This window comes from Simochromis diagramma, unplaced genomic scaffold, assembly GCF_900408965.1.
Source record: "Simochromis diagramma unplaced genomic scaffold, fSimDia1.1 OVJJ01000685.1, whole genome shotgun sequence".
NCBI lineage: Eukaryota > Metazoa > Chordata > Actinopteri > Cichliformes > Cichlidae > Simochromis > Simochromis diagramma.
In genome coordinates, this window is record NW_024387477.1 from 6755480 (window position 1) to 6782296 (window position 26817).

The following is a 26817-nucleotide window of genomic DNA, read 5'->3' on the forward strand; positions in this document are numbered from 1 at the left end:
ATTTCCCTTGCAATAATTTTTTTTTTTTTCCATCAGATTCGATTGGTGATTCTGTTTGTTTATATCCTGGTCACCACAGAAATTAGTGAGTTTAGATACAGCTTTAAAGTAAATCCCCAGCTATGTGCCCAGAGGTGTTTTAAAAATGGATGCCAAGCTGTAAAACCTGCTTCTTTGTCTGAACCATGCATTGATTATGACATGTGCCAAAAATGTATCTTTGATCAAGTGAGCAAGTTCAGTCTACGAAACATTTTAGTTTGAATATTTTAATCAGCTTTTCTGGCTCAACTTCAATGCAGGATGAGGCGGTAGACCAGTGGTTCCTCAAACTGGAAGACATAGGATTATTGCTGGTGGGGTGTAGATAACCAGGGGGAAATATACAGATTGAAAATAAACTGAATAAATAATTTTTGTAGGGCAAATAACTTATTTGCTCTGAAACTCTTGGCTTTTGAACAGAGTCATTATAGTTCTGTTTACTACTTATTTTGTTTGGAGTTTTCTTTTTTCCTGGTTTAGTTTGCTCTTTTCATCTTATAACTTTCAGTGTTATGAGCTATAAGGAGGGTATTTCTCAAATCTAGTAAAATCAGCACCATCTCACAACAAAGATTTTCTCCAGCTACTCCAGTTTCCTTCCACAGTCCAAAGCCATGCTTGTTAGCTTATTTGATCTTAGGTGTGAATAGTCATCTGTGTTAGCTATGCAATAGACTGGCGACCTGCCCTCAGCGTACCCTTTCCTCCGATGACAAGCTCCGGAGTAAGTTTAATAAAAAGGTGATGTACGTGTAGGTATGCAGACATGGTAAAGATGACCTGCAGAAGTTCAAACCTGAGCATCAGAATGGGGAAGAAAGGTGATTTAAGTGACATATGGGTGATTTTTGCCAGACAGGCCATGTCACAAAGCTAATGAATGTACAGCTGACGAATGTGAAGCAACGATGTGTTCACCTTGCTTACTCAAGGCAGGACAGCCAACACAATAATAGGAAATGTACCCAATAAGTGGACTTGAGTGTGTTCCCTCATTTCTTGTTTTGATCATGTTGGTGGAGAGCAGAGTCCCAAATCCTTCCCCAAAGGTGCTCAGTCACGTTACGAAGGTCATACTCAATGAGTCATACTATTCATTGAGCCCTTGTGTGCTATGAGTGGGAGCACAGTCATCCTGGAAGAGACCATCAGGACAGAAATGTTTCATCGTAAGGTAAAAATGATGACTCAGTAGTGATTGACATTGACATTTCCATCTCAGGGGACAAGATGATCCAAACTATGACAGCAAAATTTCCCACACAGAACCACTGGATCCCTTCACTGTAGCAGGAAAGGCTCCAGGTTAATCAGCCAAAAAGCTTTGCATTTAATCCCATGGCAAGAAGAACAACAGACGCATTTCATAAAAGATCCAACTCTCAAACTAGAGACAGCTTTTCAAGTAAAAGATCCAGGCCTTGATTTAACAATATATAATTTATTTACAACAATTTTCGGATTGAATTACTATACATACCTTTCTGAAATGTCATAGATAGATATATATATACATAAGGCCAAGTAAATACTTGAAAGCACTTAGAAACGAATTTCCAAAATTCTACCCACAAATCCATATCATTGTCCAAAAAAGTACAGAAAATCTCCCTTAGCAGAAGTTTTTCCATCGCCACAAAAGTTTCGACAACAATTTACATTAACGATAGGGAACACAAAAAAGGTTAAAAACAAAGGAACATAAAGGAGGATTATACAATTGCATAAGCGCTGTGGCATGTAATAAATACAGCATTTTTGACTTGCAGAAAGGCAAGGAACATTGAATCAAGGAACTAAAGAGAAAAAACCATTCACAAGTACAGAAGTCTATTGTTCTTACTTCAAAAAGAAAACAGTTTAGTAAGAGTGACGGGGAGGTATGCACACACCCAATCTCTCTCACACACACACTCAAATACATCCTTGACACTGAATAGTAATGAGTGACACAAAAAGTACAGTGCTGAGATGTTACATTTCTCCCCATAACACAGGGGTGAACTGACAGTATAAACCCTTGAACAAAGCTTGTATGTTACTGACACATACTTACACAGAATTATCAGGCCTGGGTTTTCTCTCAAACTGTATTCATCGCACACACACGCGCACACACACTGAGTCATAGCAGAATTGTTAGATTTGTCGGATGAGCTAGATGTGAAGATAAGATGCTCAACATCCTGGCGGCTGGTGAATTACATTACTGAAATGTGCTTAGGCAACATATCCAAGACGATGACTGAGGGGGGTGAAGAAACACACACATGCGCTCTGACTGTACAGCTGCCGTGGCTCATCTAAACGTGCGCTGACGCGTCAGCGTCCGAGAACCGACACCCTCACTCTCCAATTAGCCACGCAGCCCTCCCACCGACGCGGTGACTCGTTAAGCACAAGTGACAGTTTCCACCTTGGATTTTTAAATGCTTAGTTACAGAAATAATCAGGTGCGCAGAGTTAAGGACGAACAAAACGTCGACAGAAAGCTTTCCTGTGAAACAGTCTCGAAACCCTTAACACTGCAAATAGTCTGCTAGATCGCCAAACAACAGTATATAGGCAAACACGTCACGGTTTTAGACTTGACAAATGCTGCGCCAGTTAAGTGTCTTTTTTGGCTTCATATTAAAATATAATTTACATTTGTTTACAAAGTGATAAGGTGACACAGAGTACTGCGTAAACAAACTGCATTGAGATGCCTTAAAAAGAGGGAAAAAGGAAAGAATGAAAGAGACAGCTACTCTAGAAAACAGTGGATTCGTGGACACGGCGTGAGGATGCGGTGGCCCTCGAAATGATATTCAGAAAACTTTGGTTAACAATTCTGCTGATATACAGTATGCAAAGTGACAGCACACGGCTGGTATAGAAAAGTATTTACAAATTATGCACGGCGATCTGATTCAACGTGAAAAGATTTTGAGTTTCTGATCATTTTCACGGCATCTTTATATAAACTGGTAACGGGACTCTGAGGGGAGATGTGGTTTAACGAGATGGGTTAAACGAGCAAGGCGATGGGCGACGGTATAAAAAGAAAGTCAAACTTTCTGCCTGCTACAAGGAAACTAATGTACATTCCAAAAAATCTGACAATCATTTCATCTTAAAGGTTAAAAACCATTCGAGCCCGCAGGATTGGGCCGTCCTCGCTGTTTGAATGAAAAGGGGCGGGGTTTTCATTATAGCTTTGAACAGACAACTTCACATGCAACCCTGAGGCAGACATAGAGAGAACCTATGGCTAGTTTGGGACTGCTCACACCTCACCGAAGGAAAATTGCTAAACGAGAAATTTTTGTGTTTGTTTGACAGATTCGTTACGAGAAAAAGAAAAATACTGTTAGTGAAATACAACAGAATGCAAATGCGCCGCTTCAGTTTAATGATTTTTGCATGAATCTATTGGATAATTGTTGCTGTCTGGATACAGATAGCCAAAAAAAAAAAAAAAATCCTTTCAAAGGATCTATTTGTGAGCAGAGGGGGTGACATTATGAAAAAGCTGCTCTTTATTTTATCTGAGAGATGGGCTTCTCTCTGATGTGGAAATACTGTTTGCCACACAGCAAATGCAGAATTCCCACCAACATTGCTTTATGAATAATACAAACAAAGCTGCACAATTACCCTTTCAACATGAGTAATCTTGTGATGATTTTGAAGAATTTGTTGTCAGATTTTTCTGAGGGAAAGTGCTCTACATAATTCATATGGAATAATAACCCTTCGGGCCATGTTTTTAGACTACAAAAATCAATGTAATCAAGAGGAAAATGTCATTTTAGAAATGAGCTTTGACGACATTCAGCGTTTGCACACGTGCAGTCGGCGTGCCTCTCGGCCCTATGGCCTCTTCATTAAGCTGTGGAATTTAAAACAGAGAAACGCCACGATGAACGATTGGGGTAATATAAAATGTGGAAACCTTATGGATCAAAATCAGAAGGCTTTAAATAGAAATTTCCTTTAAAATATGACTTTAAGTCAAGATATTAATCACTTCAAAAAAAAAAGAAAAAAGAAAAAGGATCCAGAGAACTCAAACCTCACATATATCGATTTAAAAGGAGGAAAAGCTCCAAAGCGTCTCACTGAATCAAGATGTTAGATTCACAATAGTGATACCGGCTGGACTACAACACACACAAACGCACACACAAACTACATGAGATGGGTTTTTGGGGGGCTCAGACACACAATCTGTTTTTAAACCAGCAAGTCCAGAATCTGCTACAAGCCGTCTGTGTGTTAAACAGATTATGTGACTCACACACGCACACAGTCTCACTGGGTTGCTTTAAAATAAAATAAAAAAGGTAAAGAAAAAAAAAAGTGGGCTAATCTTCTGAGTTGATGTCATGTGACGAACCTGCCAATTGCATATGTTGCTGGTTCTCTTTAACCTGAAATGACCTGCACCCTTTTTTGCCACCTTCCTTTTAACTGACTGTTTAAAAACACACGGTTTTTGAATCCAAGTTCAAAAATTAACGACTGAATTTGCAATATTGGCCATTACTAATAGCGTTACATTTGCATATTGCTCCTTGTTAAGCCGTACGCGGCCTGTTTAGAAGAGTTAATTTGATGTTACCTTTGCAGCAGAACTAGGGTATGGACTAATTTAACTTGGGTCTTTGATGGGAAATAAAAGGTACTTTCTCTACTGAGTCTGTGAATACGTTTTCCCCAAACACACACACACCCAAACTCTACCCCCTTGTTCCTCATTTGGTCTGTCATTTAAAGATTTTTACTGTGTTTGATGGGAAATAGGGACTCAATCCTACATAAACACTTTCTTATCTTCTAAAGTGAAGAAAAGGAACGCTGGGACAGCTCTGTTCTTCGATTCCCGCTGCAGTTATTGTTTTTTATGTGTGTAAGAATGCGTATTAGTGTATCACGTTGTGTACTTTTCCTCGGCACCAGTCTGTCCCTCTTTTCTAGGTTAGCACTCGCCATCGGAGACCAGGAATATCATGGCTTCCTGTTTGCCGATGTCGGCCATGACCGTGGCCAGCTGGTTGATGTTGCCGCTGTGGAAATGTTGCGCCTCCCATAGGTCCAGGATCACAGAGGTTGGGCTTGCTTTGGATGCAAAGAAACTCATGTGTCTGCGGGGTGAGAGAGAGCAGAGAACACAGAAAATTAATTAAATCAAGCGACGCGCACACATCAGAAAGCAGAGCCTCTCATTTTCTCTCCACCTAAAGAGTGTCAGGAAAACCTTTCACCGGGTATTTTATTGTGCTGCCTCTTCTTCTAACTCTGTCAATGTCAGGTTTTATTGTGGGTTATATTGCTACATCCTGATATCTAGTGTCGGCGCACTAAGTAAAAAAATGATAAAAGCTACAAGAACACAGTCGGAGCTCTCGAAACTGCCGTTACATACAGACTCTCTAACAATTCTCATTTGAAGCTTAACTCCACAACCCTCATTCCCTCTTTATTTGATGTTGAAATTGGCCCCAAAATCCCATATAGTAAATCCTATATAGACTTTCACAGTTAAGTCGGAAGTGACCTTTTCTATTTTGGGAGCAGAACCTTTACGATCAAACCCAATCAATGACAACAAAGCAGTGGCCCGCGTCAGCTGGATATTTGATGTTGAGTGGGACCTTATCCCCGCGGTAGCCGAAGATGCTTGTTTGATTAAATGGCATTTCTCTGTTTTTCCAAATGTCCGGGGCTTTAACTCTTATGTAGAACCCACATGACATTAAAAAGGAGAACGATGTAAAGCACAAAGAATCACCGTGCCGTGTGGGTGTTTCGGTGAGGGGGGGAAAGGGGAGACCGGAAAATGCCACCGAGCCTTTTTCACCTTGAGAAAGGTCAGACGGAGTCAGACTTCCTCGTGTCTTTCTGTTTGCCTGGTGAAGCATTATGTGGAGGTTATAAACAGGTGACTGCAGCGGTAGGACACAAGCACCGGGAACACATCGTCACCGTGCTATTTTAAGTCAATTGGATTTTATAGAACGTGAACGGCTCTGGCTCTGCATCAGGACAACGCAACAAAGAGGAGCGTTGGTCAAAAAAAAAAATCTTTTGGGAATGAACCTCTGTGTCATTATTAAAGTTTAAAAAAAAGAAACAAATGTGTCAACCCTGCTTATTCACCTCGCCGCGTGAAACAAGAGCTTATCTTGTATGGCTCAGACGCAGCCGCTCGCACCGTCCTGGGAGAGAAAGATCAAATAAAAGGTTCTTGGCATTTTAAGTTTTATTGATTGGTCCCGTTCCGCTCGGTCTGAACACTTTACACGCGCAGAAACAAACACAGAAATGCAGCATGACAGAATGCCAAGGAGCTGCAGCCTTTTGAGGAAAACGCGTTGTTAAGGACAGATCAAACAACGGAGCAGTTGTTCCTTCCTGAGGTCTAAATGAGAATTGATTATGTTGAGCAAAACATTGCTAATTAAACCTGTAGTGCATCAATTCAATTTGTGATTAATTGGGGTAAATAAAAGTTGATTGGACAAATTAAGTGTACCTATTTGATTTCATTACCAGGTAGAAATTAAATTGGAGGATAAGAGATCAATGCCCGACTACGCTCTTGTTACAGGTGCTTTGGTGATAGAGTACAGTAGCTGTGAGAACGAAGTGGTCGGCACAGATCCAAACCTATTCCAACTTTATCCCCCCCCCCTCCCTGCCGCTGATGGGCAGCTAGCTCGCTGCATTTCCAATTACAGCTGTTAAGCAGAATGTAGCAGGTAGAAGTTTAGCTGCAGACTTTAAGCTTCTTACCTGTTTCTGAGGGAGAAATGAAGAAGGGGGTCATGTTTTCTTGCAGAAATGATAGCTGTATCCATCAAGTCCGCATTAATCCTATAATACTAGCTGTGTCAAAAGAGGATTAGCTTGCTAAAGCATTACTCTGTTTACCTGAACTTTAGGAAAAACACTCCGCTGAGGTGAATCACTCCACACCGATTGTGCTTGATTACTGAAATTTCACTGTTTTTCTGCCAACATCTGTATTAGTACACCTCTTTACTATCATTATTTTGAGTGAGCTGTATTCACATATTGTGCATAAGTCTGCTGTGAAACCTCACTTCCCAAGAAGTTTGGATAAATAAGGCTCTTCAGAATTTCTTCAGAGCTTTCAAAGCTAAGCCGCCGGCTCCGACATGCCTTGACAACGATCAGATCAGCAATCAGATAAGGCGTTATTGTAAAGCTGATCTTTACCTCTCGAGTTTAAGTCTTTGTGCTAGCATTCTCCAGTCGGCTCCGTTGGGACAGGGGGCGTCCAGGCTGCTGCAGATCTTCTGCCTGATGAGGTACGGGATCTGAAAGGCGCTGGGTCCCGCCAGAGCTGTGGCGTTACTGTCCATTAACAGAAACTCAGAGTCCAACGCTCGAGTGTCCTGGAAAGGGGGGGACAAAAAGCCACACAGGTTTTCTGAGCTCAGCAGAAAAATCATCTCCTTTACAAATACCCAAAATGATAAATAGTAGCTGCGGCATAACCAACCGCAGCTTTTAAGTGAGCAGAACGAACGTTACCTTGGCAATGTTAAAGTCCAGGCTAAAGCTCTGTCCCTCCCCCTCCACCTGCCACACACACAGCTGGCAGGTGAGCTCGCAGGTGCTGAGGCTGAGCCGCTCCAGAGTGAACGTGCAGTGCAGGTACCGCTGGGAACCGTTCCAGATGTGGTAGAACGGGATCTCCTGCAGTAGAAGAAGAAGGGAAAAAAGAAGCACATGCAGGCAGCAGCACAGTCAGAACTGCATGTCTGAAACGCGCCACAACACGACCGCCTGCCTAGAATACACTGAGATTATCATTAATTACACTGACATAAGCTGTCATCATTATGGCTAAGTATATCTGAGGCAGCGGAATGACAACGTTCAATTAAGTTAAAGGGAATAAATGCGCTGTTACTGACAAATAGAATCTTTAATAGGAGTTAAGAGCTGCCAGCCCGACTCTGCTGATAACAGAAGAAATCAAACTTTGGATTTTAATAGATTACACACGCAATCTGTCACGCTGGCAATGGAAGCTTTTTTTTTTTTTCCTTTTCATCTATTTTCATTAACTTGCTTTAGCTTTGTACGAACTTTCAGGCAGATATACAAATGGTGGCGTTAGTGTAAACGCTGAAATATCACACCACTACTTTAAAGCTAAAGCACATCACGCGGCGAATGCATAAGCATACTCAATAGCTCTGAGTATTGCTGCTGTATCGGCTTCAGCTTCTGTCTAGCAAACGGATACCAGGGAGTCTTTGGGAGAATGCATTTGAGGCTGCAATTTCTACCCCTCTCTCTCGTCTGCTGCATATTCATGACTTGTTTGCATAACCCAGGAGAAGCACTGTTGTAATGCTGGAGAAAGAGGGGAAAAAAAAGTGCACACTAACTCCTCGCTTTACCCGAGTTCAACGGCTACCAGGATTCTCAGTCGAAAAGAAGTGTGGCCTGCAGCACATCCTACTAACCAAATGGGGGCACTGTTACCCAGGCAGACTGGCAACAGAGCAGCCGAGTGAAACACACAGAAGTCTTCATGGGCCCCAGGGAGACTAAAGGCCTTTTTGACTGCACTGCTGAGAGGGGAATAACACTTCCAAATGAACAGGCACAGTCCAGAGGAATAAGCCTCTGTTCTGGGTGCATTGTTGCCGCCTTGCTTGCTTGGCACAGTCTGCATGCTCTCATTGGGGACCCGGTACTCAATGCTCACATAGTTACAGCCAGAACATTTTCTAGTCCTGGAACATCCCTTGTGCGTCGGGCTGCAGTGTAACTGGCCACGCGCAGGTGCGGGGAGTGCAGTAAGGTGGAGCCGATCCAAAATTCAGGTTGCAAAGTTCGAGATATTTACATACTGCTCTATATTTCATACGAGCCCCCTTTGAGAGAGCGACAGCTAGTATAATCAATCAGCTTGCAGCCCTGAGTTAGTGCACGCAATTCAGCTCCTCTATGCACATGTATACACTACGTGCACACTCGCGGTCTAGGCACAGGGGTGCACACACCCCCAAAAAAAAAAAAAAGTAAAAAGGTTCCCTCTACTCTGACAAATGACTAAGTTCCAAAGTGTGCCAAGAACAGAAAAGGTTATTGGACAGCAGAGTCCTGCAGTAACAGACTTAGAAACACTCCTTTGTGTGAATCTTTAAAGTGATCAACTGAAGCCAAACCAAAACATGCTTAATTAAAAAGTCTGGCCCAACTCTAATGAAAAACAACTTTCCAGAGACATTAGGAGACCACGAAGCCTCATTAACAATAAAAAAAAGTTTCTCCCAAATAGCTTCTGAATAGTCAGTAACTTTTTAACTTTTGTTAACATGCGTTCAATTCATTTTTTACTTTTCTGGATGGCTAATTTAAACTAACAAACGGCATAGATTTTAAATTGAGCTCATAAACAAACACATTTGACGGCCTTATTACTGCCGGTAAACAAATTTAACAGATTCGGCCAGGCACTTGTATTAAATCTCCTTACTCCCACACTGATCCAGAGCGACTCCCTGCCCCTGCAGCCCCTCAAGGGCAGCCCAACGCACCTGGTAGCCGGCTAGCAGCTTGCTCCTCCAGTGCGCCTGGGGCATGTCATGGATGGACAGGCGCAGGTTGTGGTAGCTGTCTTTGAAAAGCAGGACGTGAGGCTCGTCAATCAGCCGACCCCCGAGCTGCCGCTCCATCTGCATCACCTCCTGATCAAAGAGAAAGAGGCGAGAAGAGGTGTCAGGGCTCGGGGATGAGGGGGGGGGTACATTTACCAACACACTCGCAGAGGTAAGTGAAAACGTGTAAAAACAATCCATAACTGTTTTCTGTTTACACTTTGTCTGGTGCATCACTCACGCACACAAAACGGTACCGCTTTGGAATGAAAATGTATCAGCGCACACACACACACGGACGCACGTCCAAAGAAATACACAAAGACATGGTGGAGACACTGAATAGATTTAACTCAAACAGAGAGATACACACAAAGGCCTGTTTGCGCGCACACACACACACACACACACACACACACACACACACACACAGCACAGCACAGCATGAGCATGAGGCAGGGGTACAGTACATCTGAGGAAAAGAAGATAGTGTCTCTGCGTGCGGCCACAAAGGACTGGACCGACTCGTCTCCACGGTGCTTTAATGTCATCGCAAGGTTGATCCTCTGCCTCGGTTTGTATATGCCAGTGTTTTCTGCATCTGCATTAGCATGCAGGAACTGCAGCCATTCCCAGCCTACTGGCTACCTGGGCTGTGATGAAGTAAGTGAACGAGCCATTAGTCAACTGCTCATTGTTCTCGCATGGCGAATCTCCTTAATTTCATTTTTGTTTTTGTGCCAGTAGAGATTTGTAAATGCATGCTTAATATTTTAATCTCTGTGGGACTTGCTCAGTGGACCATTTGTTGCCATCCAAATGACCATCTGGAATGGGATGATAATATCCGGCACATTTGCCTCTGATTTATCAATTCGCTTTGAGCTGGATGCTTTGTTCTGAACATGTCCTCAGAAATCCAGCGCTTTGGTTGCCATTCACATGTGCTGCCTCATACTCCAATCACAGGAGCATACTACAACAGAGAAAACAGGCCTCTGAAATTAGTGGTGTGAAAAGACATCCAAAATAAGACATGTTCTTTTAATCTGTCTGAGGAGGGGAAACAAGATGGCAGCAGAAGGAAAACAGTCAGCCCGGGCGCTCCTCGGAGTCGTACCTCAAAGACAACAGCTCCGAGAGGGCGAAGTGCGTATAGATGGTTGCCATATGTTGAACGCTGCATGCCAGCATGGTTGCCCATGGTATGATTTCAGCAAAGACATCCAATTAAGGTGGAGAATGGTGGTAATTTCTATCTGCACAACACTGATTCAATTTTCTGCCCTCTTTCCCAGGAACAGGCTAGACTGATTCCAATTATAATGGAAAGAAAGCTGTTAATTATCCATTTGGAATCTCTACCTGCGTTATTTCATGTGCTCTCCCCTTTGACGAATGAGCAATTTTTGGTTCAGGCCGACAATTGAATTTCACTGTTTGTTCGCCGCATTGTTAATTTCCATGTTTGCTTTGTGCTTATCTTCTTGTTAACGTGATTATTATGCCCCTTGTGATTATCTAGATTAATTCCCGAATTTGCATTGGTTTACCTTTTTTTTTTTTTTTTTTTAAACCGTAAAAAAAAAAAAATCTAAAATGATCTGAATGTATGCATCTAGCTGGAATATACTTCTCCATGCTCTGCCAGACAAGAGTCTTGTGATGTTACCCAGTCCACTTACTCAGAGAGGGAAGGTCAGACAATGGCGCTGAATCAAAGCGTCGAGGTCTAATGAGTTAATAACAGAGGGCAGCGCGTTCTCCACAGAAAAGCCCTCTGCTATTATGTCTCTTACAGATACAAAAGCCACATTATGTGGGCTTCCAGAGAGGTTCGTTTAAACAGTTCTTAAGCACAATTATTTGTTGGGCGGCGATTAGCATTGCAAATTGGGTGTTGGACTTTGATCAGGTTTTGACCTATAGAATAGATCTATAGCCCCGCTAGCAGCAGAACGAGTGCAGAATGCCAATTATCCTATTATCAAATGTGGCGACTAGAATGAATACTAACTCGAGCCGCCTAGCAGCACGTCAGGTTCAAGGCCGGCACACTGGGATTACAATCAAAACAGGGTCTGGGACATGATTCTCTTGCTACCTGACAGGGACACTGAGGGGGAGGGGGGGTTGAACAACACGGGATGATGCATTTGCTCCTTTAAAGTGTGCTCATGTCCTCGCTTTCAAAATGACACCGTCTCGCCCGCATGTTGTTTGTGTGCGTCCGAGTGGCTGTGACTGTGTGTATTGCAGAGTGGCTTTTTTCTGCAGGATTTCAGCATATGTTCTGGACTGAGAGAATAATGGCCCTCTTTACGCCCCATTATCCTGTTAACAAATGACAGTGTGAGCGAGCTAATAGATGAGAAGCTAAATTTGACCGTATTATTTACTCTTTCTGGGAGGAAAACAATGCAAGGTTTGGAATTAGTTTATCAAATCACATATTAATCATGATTGCACCAGCTCAGTTTTGTTTCCCCCAATTCAGGGGAATATAATAAGAGCTGTTTTCTCCTAAGGCGCCCTGAACCTGTACAGCTATGGGAGCATTAAGATGCATGAGATGGGCAAGAAGTTCAAGTACCGCAGGAGAAAAACCCCTTTTGTTCTGACGGAATTCGAGATAGCCTGGGGTGTGTGTGAAGACTGTGAATTTAGAGTCAGGCAAAGCCAAGACCACCCCCTGACATTCAATGAGGCTGGCTAAAGAGAGTGAGATAGAGCAGGGAGGAGTGAAAAGAGCAGGAGCAGGAGAGGAGAGAGACAGAGGCAGCTTAACATTTGTGTCTCCAGGTCACTAGAGTGGCCAGCTTTAGCAAGAGAGATAACAGGATTACTGCAATCATGGCCACAGTTTTCTATGACTTCAACCCCCTTTATACGCTCACTCATGTCCCCCCACCCCACTCTCCACCCATCCCTTCGGCATGGACCAGAGCTGGGACTGTAATGGACTGGGGGCCGGGCTCCACCAGGAAACAAGAGACACTCATACAGCTAATCTCTCCGGGCTGGTGATGACAGAAAGAGGTTAGTGGCTGCACCGAACGCTCTCCTGCGACAGAAAAGAACAGCCAGCCTTGGATGCCGGGTGGAAACACAAACGAAACAAATCAAAGTATTAGCAGAGGCGTATATATTAAGAACCGGACTGGCACGAAGCTGCAGACTTTCCCCTCACAGCAAGGCCAAGCTGCTTCTTGTGGCCTTGTGTTGTGCCGGCTTTGTGTGTAGCAAACTGATTAACACAACCAGCTCTAATGGAGATTATGAGTAGCCTTTGATCAGTTAATTAGTCAAGCTACATGTCATCCGAAACATGGAGCTATACATGCACACGGGCGGTAATATCCTCATAAACTCGTCCTCAGCCCCTCACTCTCGGCGACGCGGTGTCGTCGTGTTTAAAAATGTGCATTCATAGTGAAGATCCATTTTCAGAGCTGCTCTTTTCAGGCAAATGCATTTGTTTATAGAGAGTAGCCTGGCTATGTGGGCTCCATAAATCTGTGTATTTGTCAGCAGGATGTGACAGGCTTTTCCTCTCTGACTGAGAGTCTATCGGTCTGAGCTCCAGTGGCCGTGCCCGCTACAGTCAACTCTGATTAATAACTACAAATAGAAGGGACTTGTCTGCTCAGTTATAAATGGGGACTGTGTTTGCAAGGGAAAAGATGCACATTCTGCTTAATAAATCACAGAGCAGGACGGGAGAAAAAAAGCACACAGGAACACAGAAATATAATATGGAAACAATTTCTCAGCTGGGCTCAGTGATAAAGCTGACTGTCTTGTTTAACTTAATGCCAGCAATTACTGGGCTATGCTCTTCTGTTTTTCTTCTAGAATTTGTTGCCAGTAACTTTTGTAATGGAGGGATCAGAAAAAAAAACAGTTTGTATTTCACTCCGTACATGCTGCTTTTCCGCTCAAACATGGCTCGCTGCTCAGCAGCTAGCAAGGAAACGTCATAGTGGGAGCACATAAACAGTTTATGAGCCCTTTTTAACGCAAATAAGAATCATTGCTCGAGGTCAAACACTGTACAAAAAGAATCCAGGGGCCACTATTTAACCAGCAAGACATCAATTAACCACCCATTTAAATCCTGGAACATACATTTCTACAACAGGGAGACAGAGAAGCTAAATGTATTGGACTCGTAAGGTGTTACTGATGAGGGAGTAAATCTGCAGTTGGAAATAAAACACCAGGAGTACAAAGAGAGTTCACTTTTACCTCAGCATTTAATTCCTAGATCAAGACTTGGAATTTTATGACTCTAAAAACCACATAAAGGTACAACAATGATTAATTAGACAAACACCTGTATAAACATGTGACACACAAGATAAGCCACCCCTTGTATCTTGGCAACCGTGCCCTTTTATTGCCATGCAGCCATTCCTTTTGGCACCAGTTTTAATGGCTGCTACATCTAAGCAAATTTATCCGAGTCTAAAAGTATTTATGATGCTTTGTTTTTTAAGATGATCTTTTATGTTGGTGATCTGTCAACTATTTACTTCAATTATATTTACACGGTGCCAACAACAGTTGCCTCAAGGCACTTTATATTGTAAGGTTAAGAGAAAACCCCAATAGTCAGATGACCCCCTTTGAGCAAGCACTTGGTGAAAGTGGGAAGTAAAAACTCCCTTTTAACAGGAATAAACCTCCAGCAGAACCAGGCTCATGGAAGGGGAAGTCATCTTCTGTAAACAGTTAGGGGTGACAGGACGAAAGACACGCTGTGGACGAGAGCCAGAGATTAATAATTACTAATGATTAAAGTGGTGTATAAACACAGAGTGCGAAAAGAGATAAGAGAAGAAGAGATGCTTAGTGCATCATGTGAATTGCCTAGCAGCATAGGCCTATTATAACAGGCAATTACTACAAAACAATGCAAACTGTTAAGCTCAATATCAGTCTGAATTGATAGCGGTTATGGGAAAAAGTAAGCATCATGCCAGGAGTTAAACTGAGCCAGCCAAGTTACCCTACCATAAGATACTGAAGTTATTTTAAATCTCTTAACTCCATCTTGTATTTCAGTGCAATATTACACAACGTGTTTAGTTTATCACAAATTTATTTTAGCTACTAAGTATTTTTAATAGGGAAAGTGTACAAGTACACCAAAATCATCTCTGATGAGAACCTTGCACTAGATTATAATCATATACACTGCCCTGCTCGAAGAAACAAGTCCCACTAATATTTCCCTGGATCATGTTTAGACTTGATGAGTTATTTACAACATTTATTTCTGTCTAGAGATGCATTACTCTTGTGCCAAGATCTTGTATTAATGCTGCGAGAGTCAGACTGTTGCGTAAAGTCTTCTCTAGCCCACGCCAAAGATTCTCAATGGGGTTAAGGTCTGGACTCTGTGGTGGCCAATCCATGTGTGAAAATGATGTCTCATGCTCCCTGAACAACCCTCTCAAGATTTCTGTCCGATAAATCCTGTCACTGTCATCTTGCTAAACCTTGAGTGCAATGGAAGGCTGTTGCCTATTTGCTTAAATCCAGGTGGCGACCTTTTTTGTGTAGATATAGGGTAGGTCCCAGTTTTTCATGTGGAAGATGGTCAGTTTAACCGCAGGTGGCATACTCTCTCTACTTTTAAGATTAGGCTTAAATTAAAACTTTCCTATTTGATAAAGCATACAGTTAGGGCGGTATCCAGTGGCCATGAATCCTCCATTACTTACCCTGTAGTAGGTCTAGGTTTATTGCAGAGGGAAGAGATTTTCTTCTTCATTTACATTTTTTCATTCTATGCATAGATACACCACTTTGCATTTAATCATTGGTTATTGTTAATCAACTAATAAGCAGTCTCACAGTCAGTCCCACCCCATCTTATCACATCACGGGATTTCAGAAACTAATGGGTGATTATCAAGGCACCTGTATGGGCTCAAAATGTGGTCATAAATATTTTGTACTTGTAAATCGGTTTTGTACTTGTAAATCAGGATTTGTATGTGTAAAAAAAATTTGTGTGTGTGTAAAAAAAGATTTGTGCGTGCGTAAAAAAGATTTGTGCGTGCGTAAAAAAGATTTGTGTGTGGACTTGGCCAAAAAAAACCCCTGCAAGTTACAAGTACGAATTTTGACCCTATTTTTCTTCCTTTCCTCTGATTGGTCAATGTCATGTCAATCACAAATGTAACAATCCAATCAGAGAACAGATGGGTTTGGCTGTCGGAGGGGCTCTTTTTTTGAACTGCAGGTCTTTGAAGGGAATAAATTTCCTTTTACATGCCAACCCAGCGTTTTCCTTCATCACCACGAAGGAAAACAGTCTGTGGTCGTCCGAGTTTGGTGATTTTTGTGTCACAGGTCTACGTGTTTAATATGTTGACTTCCACAGCCTTTTCAACAGCGCTGCGGACCGCGGGGGGGGGGGCAGTGTTTTGGAAATGACAGTCTTCATTACAAAGCTTTCTTCGTTATGAATTAGCATAGATGTTTTTATTGAACATTTGAAGAACTAGCAAAAAAAACAGAAACTCTTGTAGAGGACATAAAGTCAGAGATAGAAAAGACAAGGAGCAGGTGCATCTAGTACAGGTAGAGCTGCTGCAAAAACCCACAGAGCCCAGCAGCCAGCGCAACAAATTCTGGATCCTTTGCTTTTAGTTAGCAGTTAGCATTAGCAGCACATCCTGCTGATGTGAAAGGACTTTTATGCTGTGACTCACAGCAATGGTCCCGGGTCAGCCCTGACTTTGTGTTAAACTAATCCTAAAGTAATAATGGTATTTCTAACCACTGATATACCACAACTTTATCCTTTCAACAGCTACTGAAAGTTAGGGGACCTAGCTGCTATCGGATATTTACAGTATATAGAGATCCTCCAGCTTCAAACTGTATTACCCTTCAAGGACCTGCAGTTCAAAAAAGCGCCCCTCCGACAGCCAAACCCATCTGTTCTCTGATTGGATTGTTACATTTGTGATTGACACGACATTGACCAATCAGATGAAAGGAAGAAAAATAGGGGAAAAAATTCGTACTTGTAACTTGCAGGTTTTTTTTTTGGCTAAGTCCACACACACAAATCTTTTTTACGCACGCACAAATCTTTTTTTACACATACAAATCTTTTTTACGCACACACAAATTTTTTTTTTTTTACACATACAAATCTTTTTTACACATACAAAACCGATTTACAAGTACAAAATATTTATGACCACATTTTGAGCCCATACACCTGGGTCCATTTTTTACAATGGGGCAAAAAAGTATTTAGTCAGCCACCGATTGTGCAAGTTCCCCCACTTAAAATGATGACAGAGGTCAGTAATTTGCACCAGAGGTACACTTCAACTGTGAGAGACAGAATGTGAAAAAAAAAAAATCCATGAATCCACATGGTAGGATTTGTAAAGAATTTATTCATAAATCAGGGTGGAAAATAAGTATTTGGTCAATAACAAAAATACAACTCAATACTTTGTAACATAACCTTTGTTGGCAATAACAGAGGTCAAACATTTACTATAGGTCTTTACCAGGTTTGCACACACAGTAGCTGGTATTTTGGCCCATTCCTCCATGCAGATCTTCTCGAGAGCAGTGATGTTTTGGGGCTGTCGCCGAGCAACACGGACTTTCGACTCCCGCCACAGATTTTCTATGGGGTTGAGGTCTGGAGACTGGCTAGGCCACTCCAGGACTTTCAAATGCTTCTTACGGAGCCACTCCTTTGTTGCTCGGGCGGTGTGTTTTGGATCATTGTCATGTTGGAAGACCCAGCCTCGTTTCATCTTCAAAGTTCTCACTGATGGAAGGAGGTTTTGGCTCAAAATCTCACGATACATGGCCCCATTCATTCTGTCCTTAACACGGATCAGTCGTCCTGTCCCCTTGGCAGAAAAACAGCCCCATAGCATGATGTTTCCACCCCCATGCTTCACAGTAGGTATGGTGTTCTTGGGATGCAACTCAGTATTCTTCTTCCTCCAAACACAACGAGTTGAGTTTATACCAAAAAGTTCTACTTTGGTTTCATCTGACCACATGACATTCTCCCAATCCTCTGCTGTATCATCCATGTGCTCTCTGGCAAACTTCAGACGGGCCTGGACATGCACTGGCTTCAGCAGCGGAACACGTCTGGCACTGCGGGATTTGATTCCCTGCCGTTGTAGTGTGTTACTGATGGTGACCTTTGTTACTTTGGTCCCAGCTCTCTGCAGGTCATTCACCAGGTCCCCCCGTGTGGTTCTGGGATCTTTGCTCACCGTTCTCATGATCATTTTGACCCCACGGGATGAGATCTTGCGTGGAGCCCTAGATCGAGGGAGATTATCAGTGGTCTTGTATGTCTTCCATTTTCTGATGATTGCTCCCACAGTTGATTTTTTCACACCGAGCTGCTTGCCTATTGTAGATTCACTCTTCCCAGTCTGGTGCAGGTCTACAATACTTTTCCTGGTGTCCTTCGAAAGCTCTTTGGTCTTGGCCATGGCGGAGTTTGGAGTCTGACTGTTTGAGGCTGTGGACAGGTGTCTTTTATACAGATGATGAGTTCAAACAGGTGCCATTCATACAGGTAACGAGTGGGGGACAGAAAAGCTTCTTACAGAAGACGTTACAGGTCTGTGAGAGCCAGAGATTTTCCTTGTTTGAGGTGACCAAATACTTATTTTCCACCCTAATTTACGAATAAATTCTTTACAAATCCTACCATGTGAATTCATGGATTTTTTTTTCACATTCTGTCTCTCACAGTTGAAGTGTACCTCTGGTGCAAATTACTGACCTCTGTCATCATTTTAAGTGGGGGAACTTGCACAATCGGTGGCTGACTAAATACTTTTTTGCCCCACTGTATACTGTCTATTGGCATGCTAACATACACAACCTAAGCAGCATGTCGTAGGCAGGACTGTCCCAATTAACAGCTGCTCCAGCCTTTGTGGTCTTTGAAGGAACTGGGACACACGCATACTTATCGCTTGTTAGCAATGTTAGCTAAAACGGATAAGCATGTCAGTGGGAGCATATAAAGAGCTCTTTCAAAAGCCGAACACAGAACAAAATTGTACTATTTCTGCTACAACAATAATTAAACAAGAAACCTTTACTATATGCTCTATGAGACTGCGTTTCACAATGTTTCACCATTAGCATGCTAACAACAGTCACTGGCAATGCTAATGCTATCACTTGCTAATTAGTATTAAAATCAAAGCCACTGAGAATATTAAGTTTAAATTATTGGACAAATTATTTGAATTGTGACAACATTACGGTGCTATCGTACAATCTACCTGAGCATCATGCCTAGCTGTATAAAATGTCCTTTAAATCTGTCAAGTAGTCAGAGTGGATTGAAATGGTGGCTCAATCTGACAAGTACTGCCAAAGCAAGCAAATTAATCCAATCCAGATATTTATTAGAAACACTACTGCATCAGTATTTATTATGGTTTCTTTTACAATGTACTGGTTAATACGGAAAAAAAAAAAATCTGTGCTTCAACCTCAGTAAAAAAAAAAAATCTGACAGGGAGTGGGTGGTTTATAAATCATTTTTTAAATGTTTTTTTTAACTGTACAAAAAAACACTGGCCTCACAAACACAGACATGTGGGTGTAAAGGAAGCACATTTACTTATCAATAAACACAGATTTTTCATTAATGTTCCGCTATTCAAATTTGGATTATGCTCAGTAGAAAAACATACAGACTTTCAAAAGCTGTCAGATTGTGAAGAATATCACAGCTAAACATATATATATATATATATATATAAAGAAAAGCAGCTGCACTATATTCCAGTCCTGGAAGACACCCTTACAGTTAATTAGATAAAGGTGTTAGGTGTATCTCTCCTCCGAGTTGGAGGCTTGCTTCACTGCAGTTGTGGAATGGCAGAACCTCAGTGATGCTCTCCCACAGGTTTAGCTGGAACAAGCGAGCACACAGCGAGGGCGCTACCAAACGCTGATTATGTCGCCTCTGCTGCTGTGCCAGCCTTGGCTGGGCCGATCAAGAGTGGGACACACATTAAATATTAACTTAATTGGTCCCAGCAGAGCCGTGCTAACATACGGCAAGCATCAGACGAAAATGTCACTGTTTCCCCAGAGCCCCCGCACACTTAGGATCAAAGACAATAACATTGGTTCTAATCTGCTGTAATTGGGAGATAAGAGATTCAATGGTACAGCATGCATAAGTGTAGCTGAATGCATTTGTGTTTGTGCGTGTGCGTGTCTGTCATTCTCCCTGATGGAGGCTTGTCAGCTCAGAGTGACAGCCAGCAATGGGACTAGTCAGAAAAGCTCAGCATCCCTTCTGGTTTCTACACTTTCCTGAACATCCATTTTATCTCTCGTCATTGAGCAGCCTGTTTAATGCATGGAAAGTTAACATCTGCGGTGCATTAGCAGGTTGCAAGCGTGGTCATAAAAGTCACATGTGCTGAAGGTGTACAGTACATACACTCTTCACTGCACCACCTCCCGCTGGTCCACCACTCTCATGCACTACAATTAACTCTAATGGTAGCCATAGTGAAAGTCTAATCATAAATGGTGCATTTTAAAGATAGTGATTAGTGATTAGTCTGAACCTCTCCAGGGAAGTTTAATCTCCACTCAAAGTAGTTAATGTACTTGCTAAATGAACTGCTCCCTCCATAATAGCACCAAGAGCAGTGTGGAGTCGAGATTACTAAGCAGCGTGGGCAACGTTCTAAATCACTCACTAAAAACTACAAAACCCTGGAGACGCCGTGGCTTACCACAGCACCAGGTTGTGTGAGAGACGGGGAGCTAATGCACTCAAGGGCGTCGAGGGAGCTGCAGAGTATGGCAGCACAAGTGCTGGAGTCAACAAGCTCAGATGTCCTTTTCTTGGCTAAGAGAGCCGGAGAATAGCAGAACAAGAGCTAGCCAGAGGGAGAGGAAGAGAGAGAGAGAGAGTTTTTGTGCACCAGCAGCCTTCCTGCATCCAACGCAGACACACAAGGTCATTTCAACAGTCGCACACTACTGGGTCATCGGATGATCTGAATAAAGAGAGCACGCTACTGTTAGAGCTACTCTAATGTCAAGTAAACATATGGGCTGAAATGTATCTGAGGAAAAACACTCTTTAGCTCCCATGTCACATTCTTTTATACACAGTTCATGAGATTTTTCGCCAGGACTTTTCCTGAGTGTGTCGGCTATCATGTGATAGCAGCAGGGGCAAAACTGAAGCACAAACGGACAGACGTAAGGCATGAGAGTCTGTACACAGTTTCCATCTCATCTTCAACTCCCTGACTGTGAGAGCGCTAATTTCAGTGCAAGCTCCCATTGACTTTCGTTTGCCGATGTCCCGCAGACGTCCGTAGATTGCGCTTGTGGAGGGGAGGTTAGCCATTAAAGCCAGCGAAAGTGGACTCTAGCGGGAAGTGGCACTTGTGGCTGCGGGTGGTGTCAGAAGAAGAGGAAGAGCTCAGAGGGAGGGGAAAAAAAAGAGGTGTGGAGAGAAAGAGCAAGAGAGAGAAAAGAGCGAGCGCACAGGGGTTGCTGGGAAAAGATTGGGACAGGCTCTCCTTTTAATTTACTAATTAACCATGCAAATGAAATCTTAACAGGCTACTCAGAGGCAGTCCTCAGGGGAGGGAGGAAGGCATTAGTGCTTGATTATACTCTGTCCATGTGGAGGGGGGGAAAAAAGCGAAGTTGAAATATGCTGTTGAACAAAGTGATGGGAAACTTCTCGGCCTGTGGCAGCCAAGCAGAACCACAGCTTGGGAGTGAGATGTCTCTGTTGACATGGATGGAAAAAGAAAAGCAAAAAAAACAAGAACAACAACCCAAAACACATATAATATATATTATGTGTTTAAGCTGGATGTGTGGATTGTTTCAACTGACTTAGGGTCAGTGTGTGTGTGCGGTGGCGGGGGGCAATCATCATCTGAACAAATGGCACAATCCTGAACTGTACATGGTGTAATCAGGCCTGCGATATCATTCAATTTATCATGGCTGTGCCTACCTCCTACACGTCTGTGCCAGTTTCTGCTAACCTTTCAATGTGGCAGACGAAGCTGTTAGACATAATAGTCCACCTATCGCTCAGCTGATTCGAAACCGGCCAATCTCAGGCCTCACAAACTGCCCGTCAAACACAATAACAGGCAGCGCCACAATTTTCACAAGTTTACCTTGAAGACGTCCTGCGTGTCGTCCATGCAGTATACCCTGATGTTGTATTCCAGCGTGGAGCAGTAAGCGTCCGAGAAGAGCACCAACCTCAGGCGCTTGGCGGCGCCCATGTGCAGGGACTCGCCCACCAGGGCGAATGTACCCAGCTGCTCCGAGAAGAGCCGGCACGTCTCGGCCTCGAGCTGGCAGTAATAAGGGTCTGACACCAGCTCCTCTCCCATCAACAGGACGTCCTGGAAGAGGCAGGGGTGGGGGAGGAAGAAAAAACAACAAAGTGTGGATAGAAGGTCAGGCACCCAATTTATGTAGGAGGCAAGGGCGATGTGTTTGCCTGGATATCTGGTGTGTGTGTATGTGTGTTTGCAAAAGGCTTTTAGGAAAGCAGACTGGCGCAGTAGAAGAGCATCAAACTCTATTGTTCGTGCTGTGTGACAGAGTTACATCAAAGGTAAAAGGTCTTTAGGTAATGTTTAGATCAGGGGGAAAAAGGTCTTCTTTGATCTCGCTTCAGATTCCTTTTTCGCCGCACTACGACTTACTACATCCTGACATAAAGACACACACCTCATACAAAGACATACATCCTATAGAACACCATCAGTTTCCTTAATAATGCATGAACGAGGTATTCAGTTAACATGAAAGGAGACTCGAACAGATTCCTGGCAAGAACAGACGCTTCTGCAGAAAGGAAAGACTGGAGGTGCACTGAATATTGGATTATCGAGACTGCTGGAATTTCCTACAACGATTGTTTCAGATTTGTTAAGAAAGGTGAAAACAACTTGCCAATTTATCTGCAAAACAACAGTCTTGCCTGATGGTGAAAAGTGCTGAAAAACACTAACAGGCAGTACAAGAATTAATTGGTGCTTTAATTTGCCACGGAGAACAAAAAAAAATGACAGGTTTAAAACAAAAACAGAAAAAAACCCTCAGAAACAACACCTTGCATTTTTCATCGTCGTTACAGAGAAGAAATCCTGCATCGCAAATCCATCCTTAACAAGGATGAGGTACCTATGAAAATATCCCATTCCATCACAGTACGGGATATTTTTCATGAGATAATTCCACTGCTCTCTGAGATAATTTGATGGAGACAAATTGGACCCAAGGTGACAACATTTTCTCTAAAATCCCTTCATGCCAGTTGACTGACTCTACCCATTAGCCAATCAAGCTGAAGAGAGCATTCTGCCTGCCAAATGCCCAGCGAGCCCCTGTAGGATCGATTCAACCAGACACCATCTACATCAATAGAATTAGTATTGACACAATTCATTTGCTATGCAACCACAATGGAGTCTCACTTTTTCATCATCTTAATATTTCTACAGAGTGGAACAGAGACCGAGGTGGCTCAATTACGCCACTAAGCGCTCGCTCTACGAGCAATTCATTCCTCTTTCTCCCTCTGCAAGCCTGTTATCCATTTTCACTCTCTCGCCTTGCGTCGTCCTCGCCTGCATGGCGTTCCTCTAGATCTGCATTACCTGCCTGTCTACTTTTCCTCTCTCTCTCGATCTTATTTCTTTTTTCCCCCCCTTCCACTTTTCGTCACACTCTGCAGTTATTTCCACCCTCTCGTCTTCTATTCTCTTGTCCACCTGGCACTTCTATCCCCTTTGGTGTCCACGCAAGCCAGGCCGTTGGGCTATATTTGGTCCGGCCGATGATTAAAAGGGCTGGTCTAACCTCTGCCTCAGACAGGCCAATCCATCCCACAGACACCCCACCGCTGCCACACAGGGGGGGGGGGAGGCTGAATAATTTATGCACAATATCGAACATGAAAGAAGACCTAGTAACACTCTGAAGCCCACCAGCACCCTTTCCAATCTCTCTGGATTGTCGAGATGGTTACACTACCTCAAACTGTGCTTGTTTGTGTGCGTGTACCTGTGTGTGTGTGTGTAGGCAGGTTCTTCCCAACTGCATCCTATTGGAGCCTGGCACTTCTGGTTACTTTCAAATTTCATGGATAGAAAAATGGGGAGGGAACTCTGTAATTGGAAGCCGCGGTCAGAAATGGTCAAGGAGCACTCAGAGGAGTACTTTGAGGATCAGTAATTTGCTTAGAGAATGTCTGTTTTGAGAAACATGTTGCTTAGCAACTCATCAGCTAGAGAGCCAGCGCTTCCAGGCTTTTGTTCAAGCCCCGATGAGAAAACACCTGATGGTCAATAATTTAAACCCGATGGAGTAGATGAGTGCCGGGTCAGAACTATCTCCGCTATATACCACTGAGTGCCTTTCAAGTCACTGCTGAGCAAGTTTGTACTTTTTTGGGGAGAAAAGCTCTGAATAAGTTTAGTAAGACTTTACAAATTCACTGGATGGCAACTTTGTCTTTCTCCAAAGGATTTGTGCTGGAATGATAGTGCCGTCTTACCTCCCAAGCGCCCTCATAATTCTGCTTCTTAAGGCGCACGGCCCAGTTATCCAGGCATGCATCAAAGCAGTGGTCCATGCTGAGGATAACTGGTCGGCTCAGGACCACCCCCGGAGGGCCACAACTCACAATGGGGCTGAGGAGGGTCTGGCAGCCAGCCACGGGTAACCTACACCGGGGAGAGGAGCAAGAGAGAGCGATGGATGCTTTTCCTCATTGAAATATAAGTGAGAATTTATCGGTCTCTTGTAAGCAGGATATGATACTGTCACCTCTGCAAATTATCTAGCAGCTGTAACAGAGAATCATAAAAGCCTGCTGGACTCGCTGACTTGTCGCACCAAGCTGTGATGACTGAGTAATAACATGACACTACCGCGGCATGCTGCAGTGGCTGTGCCACGAGAGACTGAAGTGCAGCAAGCCAGATAAACAGTGTTTTCCCAAACAATTCATTTAACTTAAATAGTGCACATCCCGGTAAAAGGCTACGTTATTTATTTACATCCTTTCTCCACAGTACTGGCACAGACTGCTAAGCCGTTCCTAATGGAACAGTAGAGCATCAAAACAAACAGCCTAGTGGCAGGGAAGACTGCCAGTTAGACAGCGTTAAAGAGACCCACCTTAAATCTTCCTTCCTCTGAACAGTGAGATAAATCTCATAGATCTTTCCTCTGGGGATGGCCTCGGGAGGAATGAGCAGACTGATTCCTAATGCAAATAACAACAAAGGGAGAGAAGAGAGGAGGGGGGTAAGCAGGAGGGAGGGAGGGGGACAGGCTCATTTGTTCAGAGTGAACAACGCTTTTGTCATCCCACAAAGGAAGCCAGCCTACTCGACAAAACTGTAAGGCTGCAAAAACAAAAAACAAATCTATTCTGAAGGTCAGAGGCAGCCTCCTTCAGGTACAGTAGATGCAAATCTCTGCACCGGCAGCCGAGGCGGCACGCGTCCCCACGGTCAACAATTAGCTGAGACAAAAGCGCATGCTGCATCGCAGTTTAAATGTCCTCCGTCTGCCACCAAGTAGATAATTGAGACCATGGAACAGACTACTCCAGGAAAATTGCACTTCCCCAGGAGAGTGTAGGAATGCACACTGGAGAATAGGCAGAGCTATTGAAATAGCTTGAGTGTTGTGGCATTTGAGCTGTGTTTCCGGTGCCAAAATCATCCACTTAGAATCCCATTTTAAATGTTGTACAAATAGAGACTATGTGACACAATCTCAACAGTCTCGGCATGGTAAAACTGGGCCTCTATTCACCATAAAACATCTGTTTGAATAAGGCGAAGGTGCCTAAATGCTCACAGCCTTGTCTGAATCTATAAACCATGTCTTCCATGTGCCCACTCTGAAACTGTGCTAAATGACAGTATATCTGCTTTGAGTTGAAGCATAAAAGTGGTGAGATTTTTTTTTTTCCCCCCCTCTGTGTCCCACTGAGAAGATGGGTGCCAATGCGTGGTATAGTCAACATGGCTTTGAGTTAATCCATGCATAAAACATCTTCAAGAGAGTGGAAGAGAGGCACAGAGAGAGAGAGAGAGTGGTGGCAAGGAAACAGGAAGGGAAAAAAAGGCCCTTTTCTTCCACAAGACGTACCAGCATCGGCTAATCTGGACAGCTTACAATGAGCCAAATGAAAACACTGTCTTCCAGTATAATTATATAAGCTCTAATCGGCTAATGTGAAGAGGGGAAGCAAAATAGGGACTTAATGATGACGCGGTGGACTTTTTATATCTTTTATAAGGCCGATCTTTGCCGTCTTTTTCCCCCTTCTGTCTGTTCTCTTAGCATAAAACTGACACTTGTGGACATTGGCTACAACCCCCAACCAGCTCTGTCATTAGCCAAGGAAATAATTGGAATAATTTGTTATAGATTTTATTCCACATCTCTTTCGGGGCACGGCGTCTTCGGCACACACTCATTATATCTCATCTTGTCACTGCACTGAATGTTCTTTTTAGTTATTCATGCATTGCTGTGTAGATGTGGCTTGTTGACAAATATAAGCAGAATCGCTGTTTTTTTGTGTGATTTAATGTTGGATTAGTGACTTTTTCGGTGTCCCGTCTTATTTCCCTCATAACTGATGGAAACTAATTTGTATCCCATACAGAAATACAGCCTGTGCACTTCATGGCTGTCCTGGCATGAACCTATTAGGAAACATGAGTTTTAAGGCTGAATAGTCTGCAGTGGGTTTCAACAAGACAGTAATGTTTATGGGACTGAGCCGTTATTGTTCAATTCTCCTTGCAAATGTCCAGTCACAGACACTAAAGCAGGTGTAATAAAACATATAAAGCCAACTCGCTCCTGCAGCATTTCCAAACACAGAGCAGATGTTAAATTGTTTAGATCATGTTTCTTTGTGAGCTTAAAGTATAGCTGTAAACAGAGGAACATCCTACAGAGGATTAAAGATGCCATTGCATGACACAAACTTACAATACCGTGTCTGGTGAAACAAGGCCCGAATAAAACAACTGTTTTTACAGTCCAAAGTTGTTGTTTTTTTATTCCA

The 26817-nt window shown here is 43.1% G+C and overlaps 1 protein-coding gene across 4 annotated transcripts in view; it reads right to left on the reverse strand.

The window, feature by feature from the left end:
- Positions 1-896: 896 nt before the first annotated feature.
- Positions 897-26817, reverse strand: part of unc5a (unc-5 netrin receptor A) — a 153870-nt gene continuing 127949 nt past the window's right edge. For all 4 annotated transcript variants that reach the window (XM_040015380.1, XM_040015381.1, XM_040015382.1 and 1 more), the window contains 7 exons: positions 24903-24990; positions 24277-24445; positions 21881-22114; positions 9615-9764; positions 7591-7755; positions 7273-7451; positions 897-5174 (listed from right to left, as the gene is read on the reverse strand). In XM_040015380.1, coding sequence (XP_039871314.1) covers positions 5009-5174; positions 7273-7451; positions 7591-7755; positions 9615-9764; positions 21881-22114; positions 24277-24445; positions 24903-24990 — 1151 coding nt within the window. In that variant the 3' untranslated portion in view covers positions 897-5008. The remainder of the gene's footprint in view (positions 5175-7272; positions 7452-7590; positions 7756-9614; positions 9765-21880; positions 22115-24276; positions 24446-24902; positions 24991-26817) is intronic.